At 36.3% G+C, this 17,587-nt stretch overlaps 1 protein-coding gene across 6 annotated transcripts in view; it reads right to left on the bottom strand.

Annotated features, from left to right (window-relative positions):
• Positions 1-5,602: 5,602 nt before the first annotated feature.
• Positions 5,603-17,587, bottom strand: part of FAM163B (family with sequence similarity 163 member B) — a 1,080,770-nt gene continuing 1,068,785 nt past the window's right edge. For all 6 annotated transcript variants that reach the window (XM_044058444.1, XM_044058443.1, XM_044058441.1 and 3 more), the window contains one exon: positions 5,603-8,067. In XM_044058444.1, the coding sequence (XP_043914379.1) occupies positions 7,687-8,067 (381 nt within the window). In that variant the 3' untranslated portion in view covers positions 5,603-7,686. The remainder of the gene's footprint in view (positions 8,068-17,587) is intronic.

The following is a 17,587-nucleotide window of genomic DNA, read 5'->3' as shown; positions in this document are numbered from 1 at the left end:
ATACTTTGCCTCAAACTTAAACTCGGATTCTGATAACTGTGTTTATTATCAGCATTTCATTGAGTTATCTCTAATTCTCACATTCAATCAGATATGTGGCATGTGCATGGTGGTCCAATATATATAGAGATCACTCATCACTGAGAATATGTCACCCATGAAATTTTATCTGAAAAGACCACAGCTCTAATAATTTTGTTAGGCAGGATGTTAAGATTATGAGTGATTGTATTCTGATGATGATTTCATTTGTTACCATATTACTCATGTTGGCTCTAGGGTGAGATATTGGGGTTAGTTAGATGCTGATAGCAAGGGGTCTGTGATGGTTACTAGTTTATTGTGTGGTTATCTTATATTACTATAATAAATTACTCAGTGGTAGGTTGCCTGCAATTTAAGTGCACTAAGCATTTATGTATACATTATTGTTAGGGATTTACATGGTTGCCTATTTTTGAGAAACTTTACTATAATAAGCAAAGGTGTTAGGAACAATATAGTAAATATAGAACATTGACTGTATATAGTTGTTTAGAATCTTGTAATATATCCTTGCATGGTAATCTCTTCATGGTAATGCTCTGAATTAAGAGTTGTAGGTGCTGTACTTATACATTTTCAGCTTAAGAAATGCTTCATCTTCAAAGTCTTGGTGGAAGTTACATAAACAAGACTACATCTGAAATGGTTATTGTTGTTGTTTTAGGTTTTATATTGCAATGAATATATAACTTAGTACACAGTTATCTTACCATCAAGCTTTCTAACTTTTCTTTAATGGAAGTTGTTTCTTAAGATTTGTAGTTCCTGTGCAGCTGTATTTTCTGTTAAAAAGCTGCTTCGGTGTAACTTTGCATCCATACAGTTTATCCATTTCATAAACTTCAAAATGGAAAATGCCATCCTTTTATAGATTCCATTTACAACACGTTGAAAATTATATTAATCTTTCAGCTCTGCAATGAATTTTATTTTTCAGTTTACCTGCATGACAACATTTAACCATTTTTAGGTATGTGAGCAACTTTCCCCATAAAAAATAGCTTAAGAAACTGTAATGGGAGGAAGATGAGAATGGGGAGATGTAACCAGGGAAGATTACAGGTAAATATATAAGAAAAGTGATATGCAGGGATTGATGTTTGACCTAATTAAAGGATACCACATTTGTAATACAAGTGGGATGTTCAGGAGGGTTCTGATAGCATTTTAAAGGTGGTAGTATTGGCTCTGAAATAGAGGAATGGAGTTCCACTCTTTTGTGAAGTAAGATATGGGACTCTCTCTGATTTTGGTGTTAGTTTTACTTATTTGTAACAGCTGTTTGTTAGTAGACCATATAGTCCTACTGGTAGTATGTCACTGAAGCAATACACTGAACCGAGGGCAAAACAGTTGAGGTTTTTGTATGAAGATGAGGTGACTGTAATATTATTATATTACCAAAGGACATTCAATTCAACGTGTTAAAAATTGTACAGATATGAGGTTTACTGTTTATTTTGATGCAAATGTTGATATCTTAAGGTAAGTAGAATTCTGTGTTGGACAGTTTGGTAAAGTTTTGTGACAAAATTACATCACTGGAAGGCCAAGAATTAGAATCAATTTTCACATTTCACTATACAAAATCATGTGTAAAGCAGTGGTCTGTACGGTGAGGCAATTCAGAGACACTGGCAATGTGATGATGCTACATAAGAAAATAATGCAGTAAGCATGATATGCCAGTCACCACATAACTATATGGAAAAGAATGACATTATGCAAATGAGAATAACGGCAAATGGAAGTAACATGGAAGCATGATTCAGAAACCTATAAAAAAACATACAATGAGATGCAGTCAGCTGTGAGTTTTTACATTATTTGTCAGTGAATAAAGGTTAAGATGCTAGGAGTTGCAGCTGCTTTAGCTAATCAGCATATGTGGCAGATGGATCTGATTGCCCATTGCCTACCACCAACTCTATGACAGGGACATATCTGAATGCTATTATGCAGGCAGAAAAATTGTACAGCTGACTTAGGATCCAAACTGTTTGTAGATATATGCAATCCTAACATGGAATCCCATAGGAAGAACAGACTAGCAATCATTGTGGACACTAAGATATGTATAGTATTAACCATGCTCACTGTGGTGACCTTCCAGTAGCCATCGGGGAAACAGTGAATGTGCCACAGGGATCTACATCATACATACTATACTAGCTCCTTGATGTATTGCTAAAGCATGTGGATAAGCATATATGGCTCCCACAGACTGCAGAGGAGAGAAACACCACAATGCATGCATTCTATGACATAGAAGTTTGGGTGGCCATTGACTGTACCCACATTGTATCACAGGGACTGCTTAGTCCACATGGGTTCTAGTTATATATTTTCAGAAGCCAGCACCGTGTCCACTCTGTACTTCTGCAATGACTTGGACACGTATCTGATATATGCTTTATATTGTGGTACAGTGACGTAGAGCTATGATATCTAAAAAGAGTCAGTATTGTAGATGTCAGAAATTAATCCACTGTTATTTAATGTAAAACCGTAAGTGGTTGTGAACTTCATCAGTTACTATGATATGTAAATAAATACAAATGAAATCAGACAATCAGCATGAATTGTCATTTTTCAATACAAATAGTAGAGATATGCCACCAAATAAATTTTACACTATGGAATATAAAGCTGATATTTAAAATTGAGTTTACATTAGCTGACACTGACATGCTTGCAGTTTAGACATAGAAATGAATGAAAAACTATATTCTCAGATGACATAAAACAGACATATATGGACATAATTCTAGAAGGTTTCTTTAGGAGTAGAATCGGCCTTTGCAATGAAGGCAGCATATCTAATTAGCCCTCAGGAATGAAACCTACATTTGAAATAAAATCTAGGTAACCCTCTAGGCATCTCAGTATTTTGGGCATAGAGTGGATATGGGATAAATGCAAGCACTAAGAACTAGCAGTAAACATTTTAAGAAGAGAAAAGAAAAATTAGGGAAAGAGAAAAATGGCATCAGAAGGATTGGTAATGTAAGGTAAGGATATGCCTGATTAAATTAATACCGCTGGTAAGTAGATGCAAAATTACAAGACTTCAACAACTTCTAAGATATTTTTTTTTCTGAGTTCTAAAAAACATAATATTCCCAGATATTGCTTAATCAGGTTCAGTTTCATCTACATCCATCATGTCTAAAGGGGAAATTAAAGAAGACAAATTGCTGACTACCTGATCAGAAACCATTACGAGTGAGACCAAAGCAAAAAAAGTGTAAGGGTAATCTTGCCAAAATGCATTTCAGTTAAGGAACTACAGTACGTTATGAGACTCAGGCCTGAGGGATCCTCCAAACGTATAGCAATCCTGACATTGTAACATTGTTTATTCAAAATCAAACATACTTCTATAATGCTTGTAGTTCTGAACATTCCTAATTATGCAATGGGCTTATTTAAAGACATGGTTTTAGTACACTTTATAAACATGCAATAGCAGGTCAGTTCCATTTACCTTATTTATGTTTTTTGTAAATGTGCAGATGCTCACAAACACAAGCTCTCAACCTCTTAGAGCAAAAAATCTGGGCAAAGCTGAAACTCAAATGTCTGTCATTATTTTGTAACTTCAATCTTTAATGATTTGCTAGAAAAATACAATTTTATCAATAATGGACCAAAAATCGGGACATTCTACAAAAATATGTACAGCTGAGAGATATGTGATAATGATGAATACCTTTAGGAGACATTTCAGCAGACATGATGCAACTTCATCTCTCCCTGAATAGGCCAAAAGCAATCAGGCTCTAAAAAACATGAACAAGACACATTTCTAACATTCATTTTTGTAGATGTGTGTGTACAGCTTTGCCAACTCAGTAAAAGTGAATTTGAAAGGCCACACAAATTAATGATAATAATTTGAAAAATATTAGCATTTAGTAGTTTTGCTTGGAAACCCCTCTCTTAAACCCAGACAATACTACTGACAAAGTAATAAGCATAAAGCCCTTACGTTAAATTGGACTAACATTTATAAAGTGAGAAGCAGATTTTAAGCATCATAGTGAAAGAATTCCTGTGGGAATGAAGCTGATAGAAAGGAGCTACTGTATTAGTCATCTTCTGTTAGTCTAGGAAGTAGCAGCTATGCTTGAATAATATGAAACTTCAGGACATGTTTAGCATGCATTGTGTCCCGACAGAACTGAAGAGATATTTCCTTCTCTTGTGCAGAGCATCACACTTTAATTGGTGTACCTCAAGAATTCTGGTTTGTATCAAAATAATGAACTAAATACAAATAAAAATAAAACCATACACATATACACACATTTTGGATGCAATGTTGGGCCCTGGAAACTATGGAGAGTCAAACTGAAATGAACCCTTCACTTAGCTGCCCTTTTAAAGCACATTTGAATAAAATTTGTGGTAAACATATTCAGTGATACTAAGAGGGCTACATACAATTTGCTCATGATGCAGCCAATCAAAAACAATATTTTGATCCACATGTACTTATACACAAGATAAAATAAGAAAGTATGGCCACCAAAGTAAAGTACTTGATTTGTGCATCTCAAAGAGCTCAAATGATTGGGTTAGTTTTTATGAGATAATTTCATAGATCATCACTAAAATTTAATACTGAGTGTGTGTATATATATATATATATATATATATATATATATATATATATATATATATAGTTGTACTATAATAACATCTGCAGAAGTTTTGTGATTTTTATGATATTTCACTGCTATGAAAAAGGATGATATCCTATATATCCAAGACATTCTCTCTCTGCGTCTTTTACTCAAGTCTTAGTTGACTCCTAATGTGACCCCTGTGGATAGCACCACTTTCTGTGGACAGCCATCACTTCCTGTGGAGTTTAAAAGGCATAAGGGAAATGTAAGTAGGTTGTCAGGTCTTTCTTCTGTATCACATACACACAAACATATGCGTACATATCTAATTAAAATAAAACAAATCAGTGATGCACATTATAGTTACTGATGCTGATTCAGCCTTTTCTCCAATGTTAATAATTATCATTCCCTGCTTCCATTGTACTTTGGTATTTATCACATTTTTAATTTTACACTGTTTGAGAAATTAATGTAATGTGTGTCTCTACAGTCTGATAATTTATTTTTTAATTATTCTTATTTTTCATTGTATACTATTTCATGTACGTTTATTAACTAATTAATAACTGTTTCAGCAACTTTCCTCTCAGGCATTTTACTGAAAATGGAAACAACCCACTGGCATTCTCTGTCATCACATGTAAATAATGTGGCTTTTAGGGGCTGTCCACAAAATCAACCACTTACACAGTAACATTTTAAAAACAAGTTGAGAAAGAATAAGTGTGGATGAGTATTAAAAAAAATGCAAAGGAAAATGTGCTAACACACTTCAAATCACATCTGTGCAATATCTGGCATTTCACTTTTATAGCCATGATCAAGGTTGCTTTAGTGGCTGCAAAATACTCAATGTAATATATTTTTATAAATCACTTTCAAGCATTGACTAAAATAGATATAAGAAGCAAGAACAAGAAACATTCAAGTCTGACATATTTATTCATTTGGTAAAAAATGACAAATACTGAGAATATAGAGTATATATGTGTTACAGTGGGCAGGCAGTTCCAGTTATAGAAGGTTACGAGTTTCTCGTAAAACTGAAAATGAATGACCTATAATAAGTAACAACTGTATTCATCTATACCAAACTTGTACATACAAACCAGTGGCTGGGAGAATCTCAGAAAGTTTTATTACATTATTTGATGACATTCCACAATAAATCAGGAACACTCCCACTTTTGTGGTGTAAGCAGAAAAAAAGTGTTAAATTCATGACAAATTAGCTTACCTAACAAAACACAAGCTTGAGCTATTATTAATGATAAGACTGCCTGCTTGGTTACAGCCTCACTAACTGTGATAATACAGTATCAAAAATCCAGTTGTATATAAAACAGATAACTTATAACTAGATACCTTATTTATCAGCTTAATTCTATTTCACTCCCTCAGCACCATCCACATTTCCACTGTTATTGTACCTAGTATAACAGCATGATTAGCAATGTAGTCCTTATTTTATTTAAAAATATCTTACACTGGAAAGGGAATCTGTGCATTCTTCTGTTTCTAGTGGACTACTTTTTTGCAAAAAAGAAGAAACAGCTAATAAATAATAACATTACTAACATGGCAGTACTACAGAAAAAAAAGCTTATTTTAGTAAAACGCATACTGTGGATGTTTTTTTTTTTCAGATTCAGCATGTATGGCTTTATTTTCTCAATTTTCATATATAGTGCTTTAGTCTGATAATCAGACTAAATGAGTTTGGATAACTATGTTATTATTTTTCATTTTAATAATGGGATTTATATAGAATCAGCATACTGGAACAATTTTATTCCTAATTGTGACTGAAATAATTGTTTAAGGGGATGAAATACTGCCTTTCTTTTCAGAAAATTGTATATCTAAACATATTACCAAAAGTGATCTTGGAGTCAGGAGGATCTTTGTATTGTACTTAAGTCTTCCACTGTCCCAAGTTGCCATGAAAAAGTCACATAAGGCAGAAATTGTAGGGTTCTAGAATACAAGTCTGAAGTATCTGCTATACAGTGCAGGAAAACTGTTATCCTACCATCATCTGTTAAACCATTATGAAATCTCTGTTAACAGAACCGTACAGCAGTAAAAGTGACAGTTTGAACCACTAACCAGTAGATTTAATTATTTTATTCTAAAAAGTAAGCATTGAAAAATAAAAGAAGCAGCTTTAATCAAGTTTCAAACATTGACTGTACAGATGTTTTACAAGTAACGTATCGTCTTCCAGTAAATATTATGATTTATAAATAGTTACCTATTGCAATATCATTAACAGATTGAGAGGAAAATAATTCACCCTCCACCAAAAAAAGAAACATTTTGGAATTTTAAGTGCTACACTTCAGAAATGTCACTTATGTCAAAATAATCTTCACGCATATTGTTTAATATTAAATATGGGTTCCTTAGAAATGTAGAACTTTTATTGTGTGTTGTATTATAATTAATCTTTCCTTCAAAGTGACATTTTCTTTCTAGCCTGCAGTGGTTTGAAAGCAATTTGCTTTGTCTACAAGGAGTGCTGCATCTATAAATCTGTATTTTTTAAATATGAATTACTCTCAGAAAATTTAGATTAGCCTAAATATAGCAGCACAAAGACTGGCCATTTGCAAACAATACAATTTACAGAATATTTTCATTTGACATTTTCATCTATCCTTCATCCTGGCTTCACATGACAAATAATAAAAACATTTTGTAATAACCATCTGCTATATATGCAACAGGCTTTCATTTCCTTTCTATCATATAAAATAAAGCACAATATTAAAATCTCCTCTTTCATGTCTTTATAAAAAGAAGTAACATTAAAAGCAAAGGTTAGTCATTGAAAACAATAATGTTAAATGTTACTTCCTATGATCCATCCTTTCTCTTAAGAATCTATATAATAGTGATATATACAAATACATTCATTTTAAAACAGTGACAATTTTGTTTTATTATTTACTGTAATCTTATTAAAAGCCATAAAGGCATATAAAACCCCCAAATTTCCTGTAATTTACACATCAGTACTTATACTTCTGCTGCGAGAAAAGGCTTCTCTCATTGCCGATAATCTGTTGTGATCCACTGGCTGAAGAGATGTCACGTTCACAGGGAGCTCCAACTCTTCCTGAGTGACAGTCTTATAGCTGATACGATCACCACCATTGCGAATCTCTTCTGGTGGGTGAACAATGAAGGGCAGATCATAGTGAGTGCAGCTAGGGCATACAGTTCGTGACTGGGAGTGCTTTTTTGAAAATGATGACGTATAAGGGGATGGCCCATTGGTCGACACTACATTGTGATTATAATGGGATGAAGGAAGATGAGAATGTACTGCAAAGTCCGGCTCCTCTTCATCCTCATCTGAGTCCTCCTTCTTGCAGCAGTAATACTGAAGCGGTGAGAGAAAAGGAAAAATGAGTTTCACTGCTTACTTACTTCTCAAGGTCTTCAAAATTCATATTTTATACATTAAAAACTCAATAACCTCTGCAGAAAACAATGTATATGTTTTGCTGTGTGTGTACGTATGTATGTATGTAACCATGTGTGTGAGTTGGATATAAAGCAAAAGACAGAAAGACTAATTCCACATTAAAAAAAAAAAATCTCATATTATCCATAGTAGAATTATAGTAACTGACTAGAGTTTCAGTTTTTAAAATTACATTACAGCTGTATGACTGCAACTATGTGCTAATCCAGTACACAGGGGAAGCCTATTGTTTACCCATGGCCAGTTGGTCAATGTACCATTATGATTATTATTATTATAGGGTTTTATACAAGTCCTATACTTTTTTTGTTCTGTTGAGCTAGACATATTCATGAGCAAGCTGAGAAAATGAGGTGACAGCCATAGTTAATTAATGGCAGGGGATTTAAATGTCACTGGTATTTGCAGTTGGCAGAACTCTTCCAAAGTATCAATAACTATCTGCATGTAGATTTCCCCACTAGGTAGGGCAATATCTTGGATGCTGTGTTTACAAGCCTTGGGGTTTCAGGCTTATTAGACATTCAAGCTATACATGTCTCTCCATTAACTTGGTGTCTTCTGGAAAGCTGATTTTGGTACAATACGGAGTAAAAGAAGTAATGTAAGAGATATAGCGTGGGGACCACAGTGACTACACTACAATATTCAGAAAAAACAAATCAGTTAAACACTAGAGTGGCATTGCCATCGAGGTGAATTTCTTGGCATCCCAACACATAATAAGTTGATTAGTTATCAGTGACCCAGTCATAACTGTCTTTATTAGGTCTGAGTTAGGGTTATGGGATTAGATGGAGATCTTTAAAGGCAAAAAAAACCTGATGAAATCAGGAATATATTTTATAATAAGTTAGAAAGCTTAATTTGCAACTATGTACCATGTAGATCTAGCAAAGCTGCAAGTAAGAAGCATTGTGCACTGTGCTAGAACCAAATTGTATCATTAATTTCTAGGAAAAGGAAAAGTTGTGGCATAATTATTAAGTAACTCTTACAGATACTAATCACAAACTATTTAGTATCTGCAAATGAATTTAGGGGAGACGTAAGGAGACAGAAAGCTTATCAATTAAACTTGGCAAAAACATTTTCTTGATAAAAATAAGGCTTCCTGTAAGCATCATCTCAGAAGCTATGGTGGTGATTATACCTCTCAACCTCTGGGAGCAAAAACTCTGGACAAACCCTAAAATGATGGGGGGAAAAATAGGGACAGATTTTAAATATTGGTCTTACAAACTTAGAAAGTTGATATAATGATAGATCTTGCATTAGCATGGATTTTCTGAAGGATGTGGAGTCTTAAACTGAAATGTTTGTCATTATTTAATGACTTCAATCCTCAACTATTTGCCAGGACAGTACAGATTTTAGGAGGAACACACCAAAAATATGAGGCACAACTCTGGACATTCTGCGAAAATCTGTACAGTTGAGAGGTATGGATAACTTAAGCATATTGTATTATATATATATATATATATATATATATATATATATATATATATATATATATATATATATACACACACACACACAAACACACACACACATATATATATATATATATATATATATATATATATATATACGGGTTCACTACTAAATCTTGAATTACTCTGAAGCCCAAAGACCACAATCTCGAGATTCCATAATATCAAAATTAAAAAAATAAATAAATAAAAAGAAAAAAACATTTAGAATGTATATGCATGGGGGCAAGCCCCCCTGCACCCCCCCACACCCCCTGCACTTAAATACACAACTCACAGATCGCACTACATTCTGCTCTGCATGGCACTATTTTGCTGTTCACTTCACTGTGGTGCGATCTCGCAGTTGGTATATTTAAGTTGTAGGGGGTGCAGGGGGGCTTGCCCCCCTGCATATGCTTTAAAAATTTATTTCTTTTAATTTTGATATTACGAAATCTCAAGATTCTGGTCTTCGGGCTTCAGAGTCTCGAGATTCCATAATTCCAGATTTAGTAGTGAACCCATATATACATATATATACACACACACACACACACACACACACACACTTCTAATGTTCACTAACTAGATAGTAATCAAATATAGTGATCTGTTCAAATGTGCAAGGGTATCAGCTGTGAAATTGGGATCACTGACACAGAGTACAAATATGACTGAATACAAACTGTTTCAGCATTGTGCTACTTCAGAGAATCCCCCTAACTTTAATACATTAACTTAAAATTAGTATGGATAAGGGTTGTGAGGGTACCCCCTATGTCAAGAGGCAGAGGACAAAGTCCCTCTATAAAATGCTTTAATATCATTACAGTGAGTTTAAGTGTTTACTGCTTATTTTGACATTTCAGTTCAGTGTTCAGATTTATGACTCTCAAAATAGTGTCTTGCAATTTTATGCAACAGACACTTCAAGCTAAATGGAGGCCTAATGTTCTGAAGCATACACAAATACTGTGCCTGAAGCATATATAAATATTGTTTCAAATAAGATAACCGGACTCCATTGTCGAATAAACCTGCGTTTTAAACAGACTTTATTTTTGATTCATGGACTTCTTATATGCTGCTGTTGTGGATATAAATGACTTTTTAGCCTTGGTTGCTCCACAGTCCGGTTATCTTATTTGAAATTTATTTGTATTTGGAGTTTGTACTACGGAGCTTTTATCCCAAGGTCTGCCAGTTATTTTGTTTTTTGTTATAGATAAATATTGTGCCATGTCCTATAAAATTGCTTAAATAATTGTCGCTTCTTGATCACTCATGTCCCGTCATCTAGATTAAGACAGCCATAAAATAAAAAGCAAGAAAGAAATTGACATGACCCTTTCACTGGTCTAAGGTTGCTGTGGATGGTCAATTTAAGGAAGGGGAGAATATATACAAATGGAGAAACAGCTGGCAGAAAGAATTGGATACAGCATCTATTTAATACAGCTGACCCATTTTGCTGCCTGTCTCTGTGTACCTGTTTTCTTTCCCAGACCCAGAGGTTATCACAGAATTAACAAGTTGAAAGAATCATGCCCATTTAGTCAAATTAAGTGAAAATATGGCTTTTCTTAGACTACACTCTTCCACAGTCAGCTATATTAAGACCTTAACTGAAATCCCGTAATAAACACATTTCTACTGGGGGAATTCAGTTATCCACCCATAAACTGACTGACCTACACTGCCAGTGGTCTTCATGCACAGTGCTTCCTAGACATTATAAATTCCAACTCCCTTGTACAATTATTATTTTTTTTTATTTTATTTATTTGCAGTTTGTTAACTGGGAAAGTCCATTGGGCCATGTTGAGCCCATTTTCAATGAAGGCCCAGGGGGAAAAGCTCCTATAATACAGTATTTACATTATTTACAATAACAAAAGAAGCAAACAAAAATTACAAGTAATACACAATATATACGAGCTCTTACAAGGTAACACTGAAACTGAAAATATACATTCAACAGATTTATGGGAGTCTTATCTTGAAATTGGGATAGGAAAAATGAAAGGGGTGGAAAGCATCAGGTGTGGTGAGAGCAGGAGCATTCCCAGAGGAAGGAGAGATGAGAGTGGAGTAAGCTCTTGAAGGGGGGGGGTGATTATGGGTAGTTCTAATGTGTGGGGTAAGTGAATTCAAGGATCTGGCAAGGGGCAAAGATAGTTATGTATGGGTTTGTAAACTTCGAGGAGATTTTGATTGTTGGATCTGCGTACTCCATGAGGCTGATGCATTTTTAGGGTGTAGGAGAGGGAAGGACAGTTAGAAAGGTTGAAAATAAGATTATGTGCTGTTGTGAGTTGAATATTTGTCAGATAGTTTTGAAGTTCCAATCAGTTTAGGGAATGGAGGGAATCACGGTGGTGAGTGGGGGATGTGGATCTGGTGGCAAACGTAAGAGATTTTACAATAGCAGGAAGATAGTTTGGATTTTAGGGTAGACCGAAGATTAGTAAGGAGAGGGGCTCCATATAAGAGAGAGGGAATGAGACATTTGGTAGCTAGGAGTTGTTTAGTTGACGGAGTAAGGTAGCGGCTGTGTCGTATAGCATTCCAAGCTTTTGATGAGTTTTCTTAATGTTAGTTTGTAGGCGTGTGTCAAATTTTAATTGATCGTCAATAAGGACTCCCAGTAGCTTTGTATAGGGAGCAATTTCAATAGAGGTCTTGTTTTGGCTGACAATAGAGAAAGATGCTTTGTCAATTTTGGTGTGTCTGGAAGGGGGTGAATACCATAATTTTGGATTTTGATGCGTTGAGAGCTAGATGGTTCCCTAGCATCCAGTTTTTGATGTAGGAGAAGTCACCTTAAATTCATAAGTTTAGGGAGAGAATTGGCTGAGAGGATGATGGCAGAGTTGTCCGTGTATTGGACAGGTTTAACATTGGGCATGTTCTGATAGAAGTCATTGATAAAAATGTTGAACAGTAAGGGGCCCAGTATAGAACCTTGTGGAACATCTGTTGGAGTATGGATAGAGGAAGAAGTACAATTATTCCACTTTACAGCTTGTTCTCTATCTGAGAGGTAGCTGGTGAACCAGTTAATGGAAGAAAACATAGGCTGAGATGACAGAGCTTGGACAAGAGGAGACTGTGGGATACAGCATTGAAGCCCTTAGATAAGTAGAGAAGGAGGGTAGAAACTATATTGCCAGAATGACGAGCAGAGTTAATAATTTCAATAAAGGAGAGCAAGGCAGTAGTGGTGCTGTGACCAGGTCTGAAACCGTCTTGAGTAGGGGGTCAATATTTGATTCTCTAACACGTAGGGTAAGAGTTGTAGGTGGATACATTTTTCAAGAATTTTTGAGATAGGAGAGTTAATTACCCTACTAGGTTCCCCAATACCCTTGATCTTATCCTCAAATATATGGCCACTTCTTGCACACCTACATATGTATCATCTTGCCTTTTAAATCACACAATAAAATCAATGAACTTTTCTTTTAAATCTGGTGGTAGTTACCATGTAAATACCTCTGTATTTAGGGATTTTTCAAAGGCAAACCTTTGTTTACTTGAGAACCTAAATAAATTCCATTACAGTGCTCCTTCAATGGATCCCACTGTTAAAACTGCCATTTATGTCTTTGATGTTTGAACTCCCAACTTATTTGTATTATTAAAGCAGTCGCTCTATCCACAACATATATAATGAGATATTTTAAAACAACCCCCTGTGAAGGAATACCAATATAAATTAATTACATAACAAGTGAAACAAATTCCTTAATGCTTGTTAAGACATTTCATTCTACACTCCTTAACAGCATACTTAAGCAAACTAGGAAAGAGTTTAAGAGAACCGTTGTGAATATTAATTGAATGCACACTTTAAATAGCCACTAAAACCAGATATAACTATAAGTCATTCTTTACCTAGGTCAGGAAGTTTAAGAACTAACACTCAATGTTAAGAACTAGTCCAAAATAATATTGCACCTTCTCACCCAAAGAAAAGAGCTAGTATCGTAAATGAAAAAATTAATGCAAATTTTACTATTCCCAAAGTTATCACTCTTCCAGAGATTCCACAGTCAGTGCCATATAATTTAATTACTATGTAAAGTGTAGTAAAGCCATTGCTATGGATCAAGACTTGTCAGTCTTCTCAAAGGTTAAGAATATATCACCTATGGGTCAATGTTGTCTGACTGTTACTGCAACATATCACCTCTCACCTATCAACTATCTGCAGCCATACTTTCTAATCTCAGTTTCTCCACTGGTTACATTCCTGAAAACCGAAATAAACTGCCACTGTAATACTATTACACAAGGGCAGCCATTAACAGACCCCAGTAACTATAAACCCATTAGTCTCACAAGCCTCATATGTAAAGGTATGGGATGCATTACCTCAGATCTCATTAATCGAGACACTGAAAATCTGTTTATCCTGGACCCTCATCAATTTGACTTTGTCAAAAGAAAGTCTTGTCCCTTTAACCTCATTACTTTTTTTGAAAAAGTCACTGAAGTGGTGGACACTGGTTATGACGTACATACAGCATATATGAATGTGACTAAGGCGTGTGACACTTTAGCCCTTCCAGACATTATTAAAAAACTTGCAAATCTGAGTCTGCTGAACTGCTATCAACTCCTTGTTATGTAATTAATTTATCTAACTGATCGCCTGTCAGAACACAAATGCCACTTCTGAAAGCTAAAAAAAAAAAAAAATCAGGGGTGTAACCACAGGGCACAATTTTGGGCTCTCTGTTATTTGACATCTATTTCTCAGACATTCAGGCCAATTATCCTAGCCTATGGTTAAGTTTGTAGCTGACTGTGAATTGGGAGCTGTTATTCAATCTTCCAATGACTGACAAAGTACAGTTGTGTATACTTACCATAAATGTAGATGTTCAAGTGTATTCACTGTTGCAGTCCTAACCAATGGGTTATCCGGCTCCCGGTAGCCCTCAATCGGCCAGAATACCAAAGATAAGTAAATATGACATTGGCTGTCATCGGTTGTAAAGGACGTCAGGAAGTCTGATACAAAAGGAGGCAGCCGACGTCACTTCCTCAGTCTTTCTTTCCATAACAGTCAGGAGCCCCCAGGAAACCAGGCTTAAGCCAAAAGAAACTTTGGCAAATAAAACCAGATTCAGCCTGTACCTTAGGAAAGAACAGGAGAGGACCAAAAAAGGGGAAGGAGGGAAACCAGGACTGCAACAGTGAATACACTCGAACATCTACATTTATGGTAAGTGTACACAACTGTACTATGTTCATCGTGTTTCACTGTTGCAGTCCTAACCAATGGGTTGATTACCAAAGCTCAGAGAAAAGGGAGGAGGCACAAAGAGTTTCAAGGATTGGAGAGAATGCCCTGCATTACAGCAGTGGCAAACCCTGCCCTGGCCCTAGAAAACAAAGGCAAATTATAATGCTTTGTGAAAGTGTGAACAGAAGACCATGTGGCAGCCTCTAAGATGTCTTTAGTAGGGACACCCCTTAAAAAGGCTGCAGAAGTGGAAGCTGCTCTTGTGGAGTGGGTCTAACCCCTTGAGGAGGAACCTTGCCATGAAAGGAATAAAAGAAAGCAATACAATGTGCAATCCACTTAGAGATAGTTAGCTTAGAGATAGCTTTGCCCCGAGCTCCAGGGGCAAAACTGACCAATAACTGTGCTGATTTCCAAAGGTCTTTAGTGCTGTCCAGGTAAATCCTGAGCTGTCTGTGCACATCAAGAGAATGTAGGATTATTTCTCCTCTATTTCGAGGATTAGGAAAGAAAGCAGGAAGGTGTATGGACTGATTAAGAGTCAGGCTAGAAACCACCTTAGGCATAAAAGAGGGATTGGTTCTCAGAGACATGATCTGCATGGAAAATAAGAAAAGGCTTCACAGCCATCAAAGCTGAAGTTATAGCCAAAAGGAAGGCAGTCTTCCAAGAGAAAAACTATAAATCTGCAGTGGCAGCTGGCTCAAAAGGAGGAAGAGTGAGTTTCTCTAGAACAAAATTAAGATCCCAGGCTGGAGTATGTGCCCTTCTGTGAGGTTTTAAGTTGCAAGCACCTCTGAGAAACATTTTTATCAGAGGATGAGAGAAAATGGGCTGCTCAAAAGAACAATGAGCAGAAATGGCGGAAGCATGGATCTTGACAGAGAAAAAAGAAAGACCACCCTGAAGCAAATCAGCCAAGTATTCCAGGATCAGAGGAAGAGTAGTCTGAGAAGAAGATTCCCCTCTAGCCTGCATCCAGTGAGAGAATCTTTCCCATTTGCCAATGTAAGACTTCCTAGTGCTAGGCCTCCTGGTCTCCTGAAGTACATTAACCACCTGCTGGGAAAGGGAAGAAGAAATAGACTGATTCATACAATGAGCCATGCTGCCAAATGGAGAGACTGAAGATGAGGATGTAGAATATTTCCCCCTTCCTGAACCAAAAGATCTGGTTTCAGAGGAAGAGCCAAGGAGGAAATTGGGAGAGACTGCGAAGCAGTGGATACCAATGTTACCTGGGCCAGTCTGCAGCTTTGAGTGTAGTCCTTGGTCTTTCGTCCCTGATCTTCAATAATACTCTGGGAAAAGGAGGGAAGGTATAAACTGACAGAAGCGTCCAAGGGAAGGACAGAGCATCCACTCTCCAGGCCTTGCTGTGATGCTGTCTGGTGCAAAAAAATGGTAGAAGGTGGTTGTCTGGAGAGGAGAAAGATCCACCTGAGGAGTGCCCCAACATTGAATGATGCTGTAAAAGACTGCTCTGTTCACTTGCCACTTGTGAGGATCTCTCCCTGGAAGAAACTGAGCTAGGAGATGCAGGCCCAAGGATTCTGATATGGACCAGAGAATCATGCTCAGTCTGCACAGGGGGTAAGAATGAGTCCCTCCCTGTTTGTTGATGTGCCACATGACTGTGGTGTTGTCTGTTCTGACAAGCAGAGTTCCTAGAGATAGAAGATGCTTGAAAGGTAGTAAAGTCTGCTGAACTGCTATCAACTCCTTTAGGTTTATGTGCAGGTGCATTGGCTGGGCGTTCCAACGTCCCTGTATCCCTCTGCCATCCAGGTGAGCTCCCCAGGCATAATCTGATGTGTCTGTGGTAAGAACTTGAATGGCAGGAGGTGGGCAAAAAGGCATGCATTTGTTTTGTAGACAGGCTGTTGCCCACCAAAGAAACTCTTTCAGCAGACATGGAAGCAGAGGAATTATCATATCCAGGTCCTGTGTGCATTGACACCAAAGGTTCTTGAGGTACCATTGCAATTTCCTCATATGCAGTCTTGCATATGGAATCATGAGAATGCAAGAGGCCATGTATCCCAGAGCTTGCAGGTATTTCCTTGCAGGGAGCTGGGACAGGCTTGCCAAATCCTTGAAGTACCAAAAAACGAGAAAGTGGTGGAGCCAACAAACCCAAAAGTAATAAATATAAAAAGTAAAAGGCGTGTAGACTGGAAAATAAAAACTTTTAATTCAAAAGTAGTAACAAAGGTAAGCGCTTTCGAGGTTGCCCTCTTCTTCAGACCTTAATAAAAATGTGAATATCAAGACAGTTTAAATGCATGCCAACAACCAATAAAAACACGTAAAATAAATCGGTGCTGCAAATCTCTCTTTCTCAGGACAAGTTTTAAAGAAACAGCAATAAGGCCAGGTGATACATGAGCTTTAAAATCAACAATCCATCTTAATTCTATAAACTCTGTTTCATTACATATATCTCCTTCTCTTAAACTTTCGTTAATAATCTGTAGCACCAATAATTTAAAAGTGTGTTGCAAACCAAAATCTAAACAATGCTTAGGTAAGGCATTAGTTACTTTATTGTTCTTTATATCATTGAGATGCTCCATTATTCTCTCTTTTAGCATACGATTAAGTCTTACCTTTGTAGTAAGCATCACATAAGCTGCACTTAGCAAATTAAACTATATTATTGGTGCAACAATCAGCACAGAAC

This window comes from Protopterus annectens, chromosome 16.part0, assembly GCF_019279795.1.
Source record: "Protopterus annectens isolate FY-2018-M chromosome 16.part0, PAN1.0, whole genome shotgun sequence".
Lineage (NCBI taxonomy): Eukaryota > Metazoa > Chordata > Ceratodontiformes > Protopteridae > Protopterus > Protopterus annectens.
The sequence above is the reverse complement of the archived record's forward strand: the minus strand, read 5'-3'. Positions and strand labels throughout refer to the sequence as shown.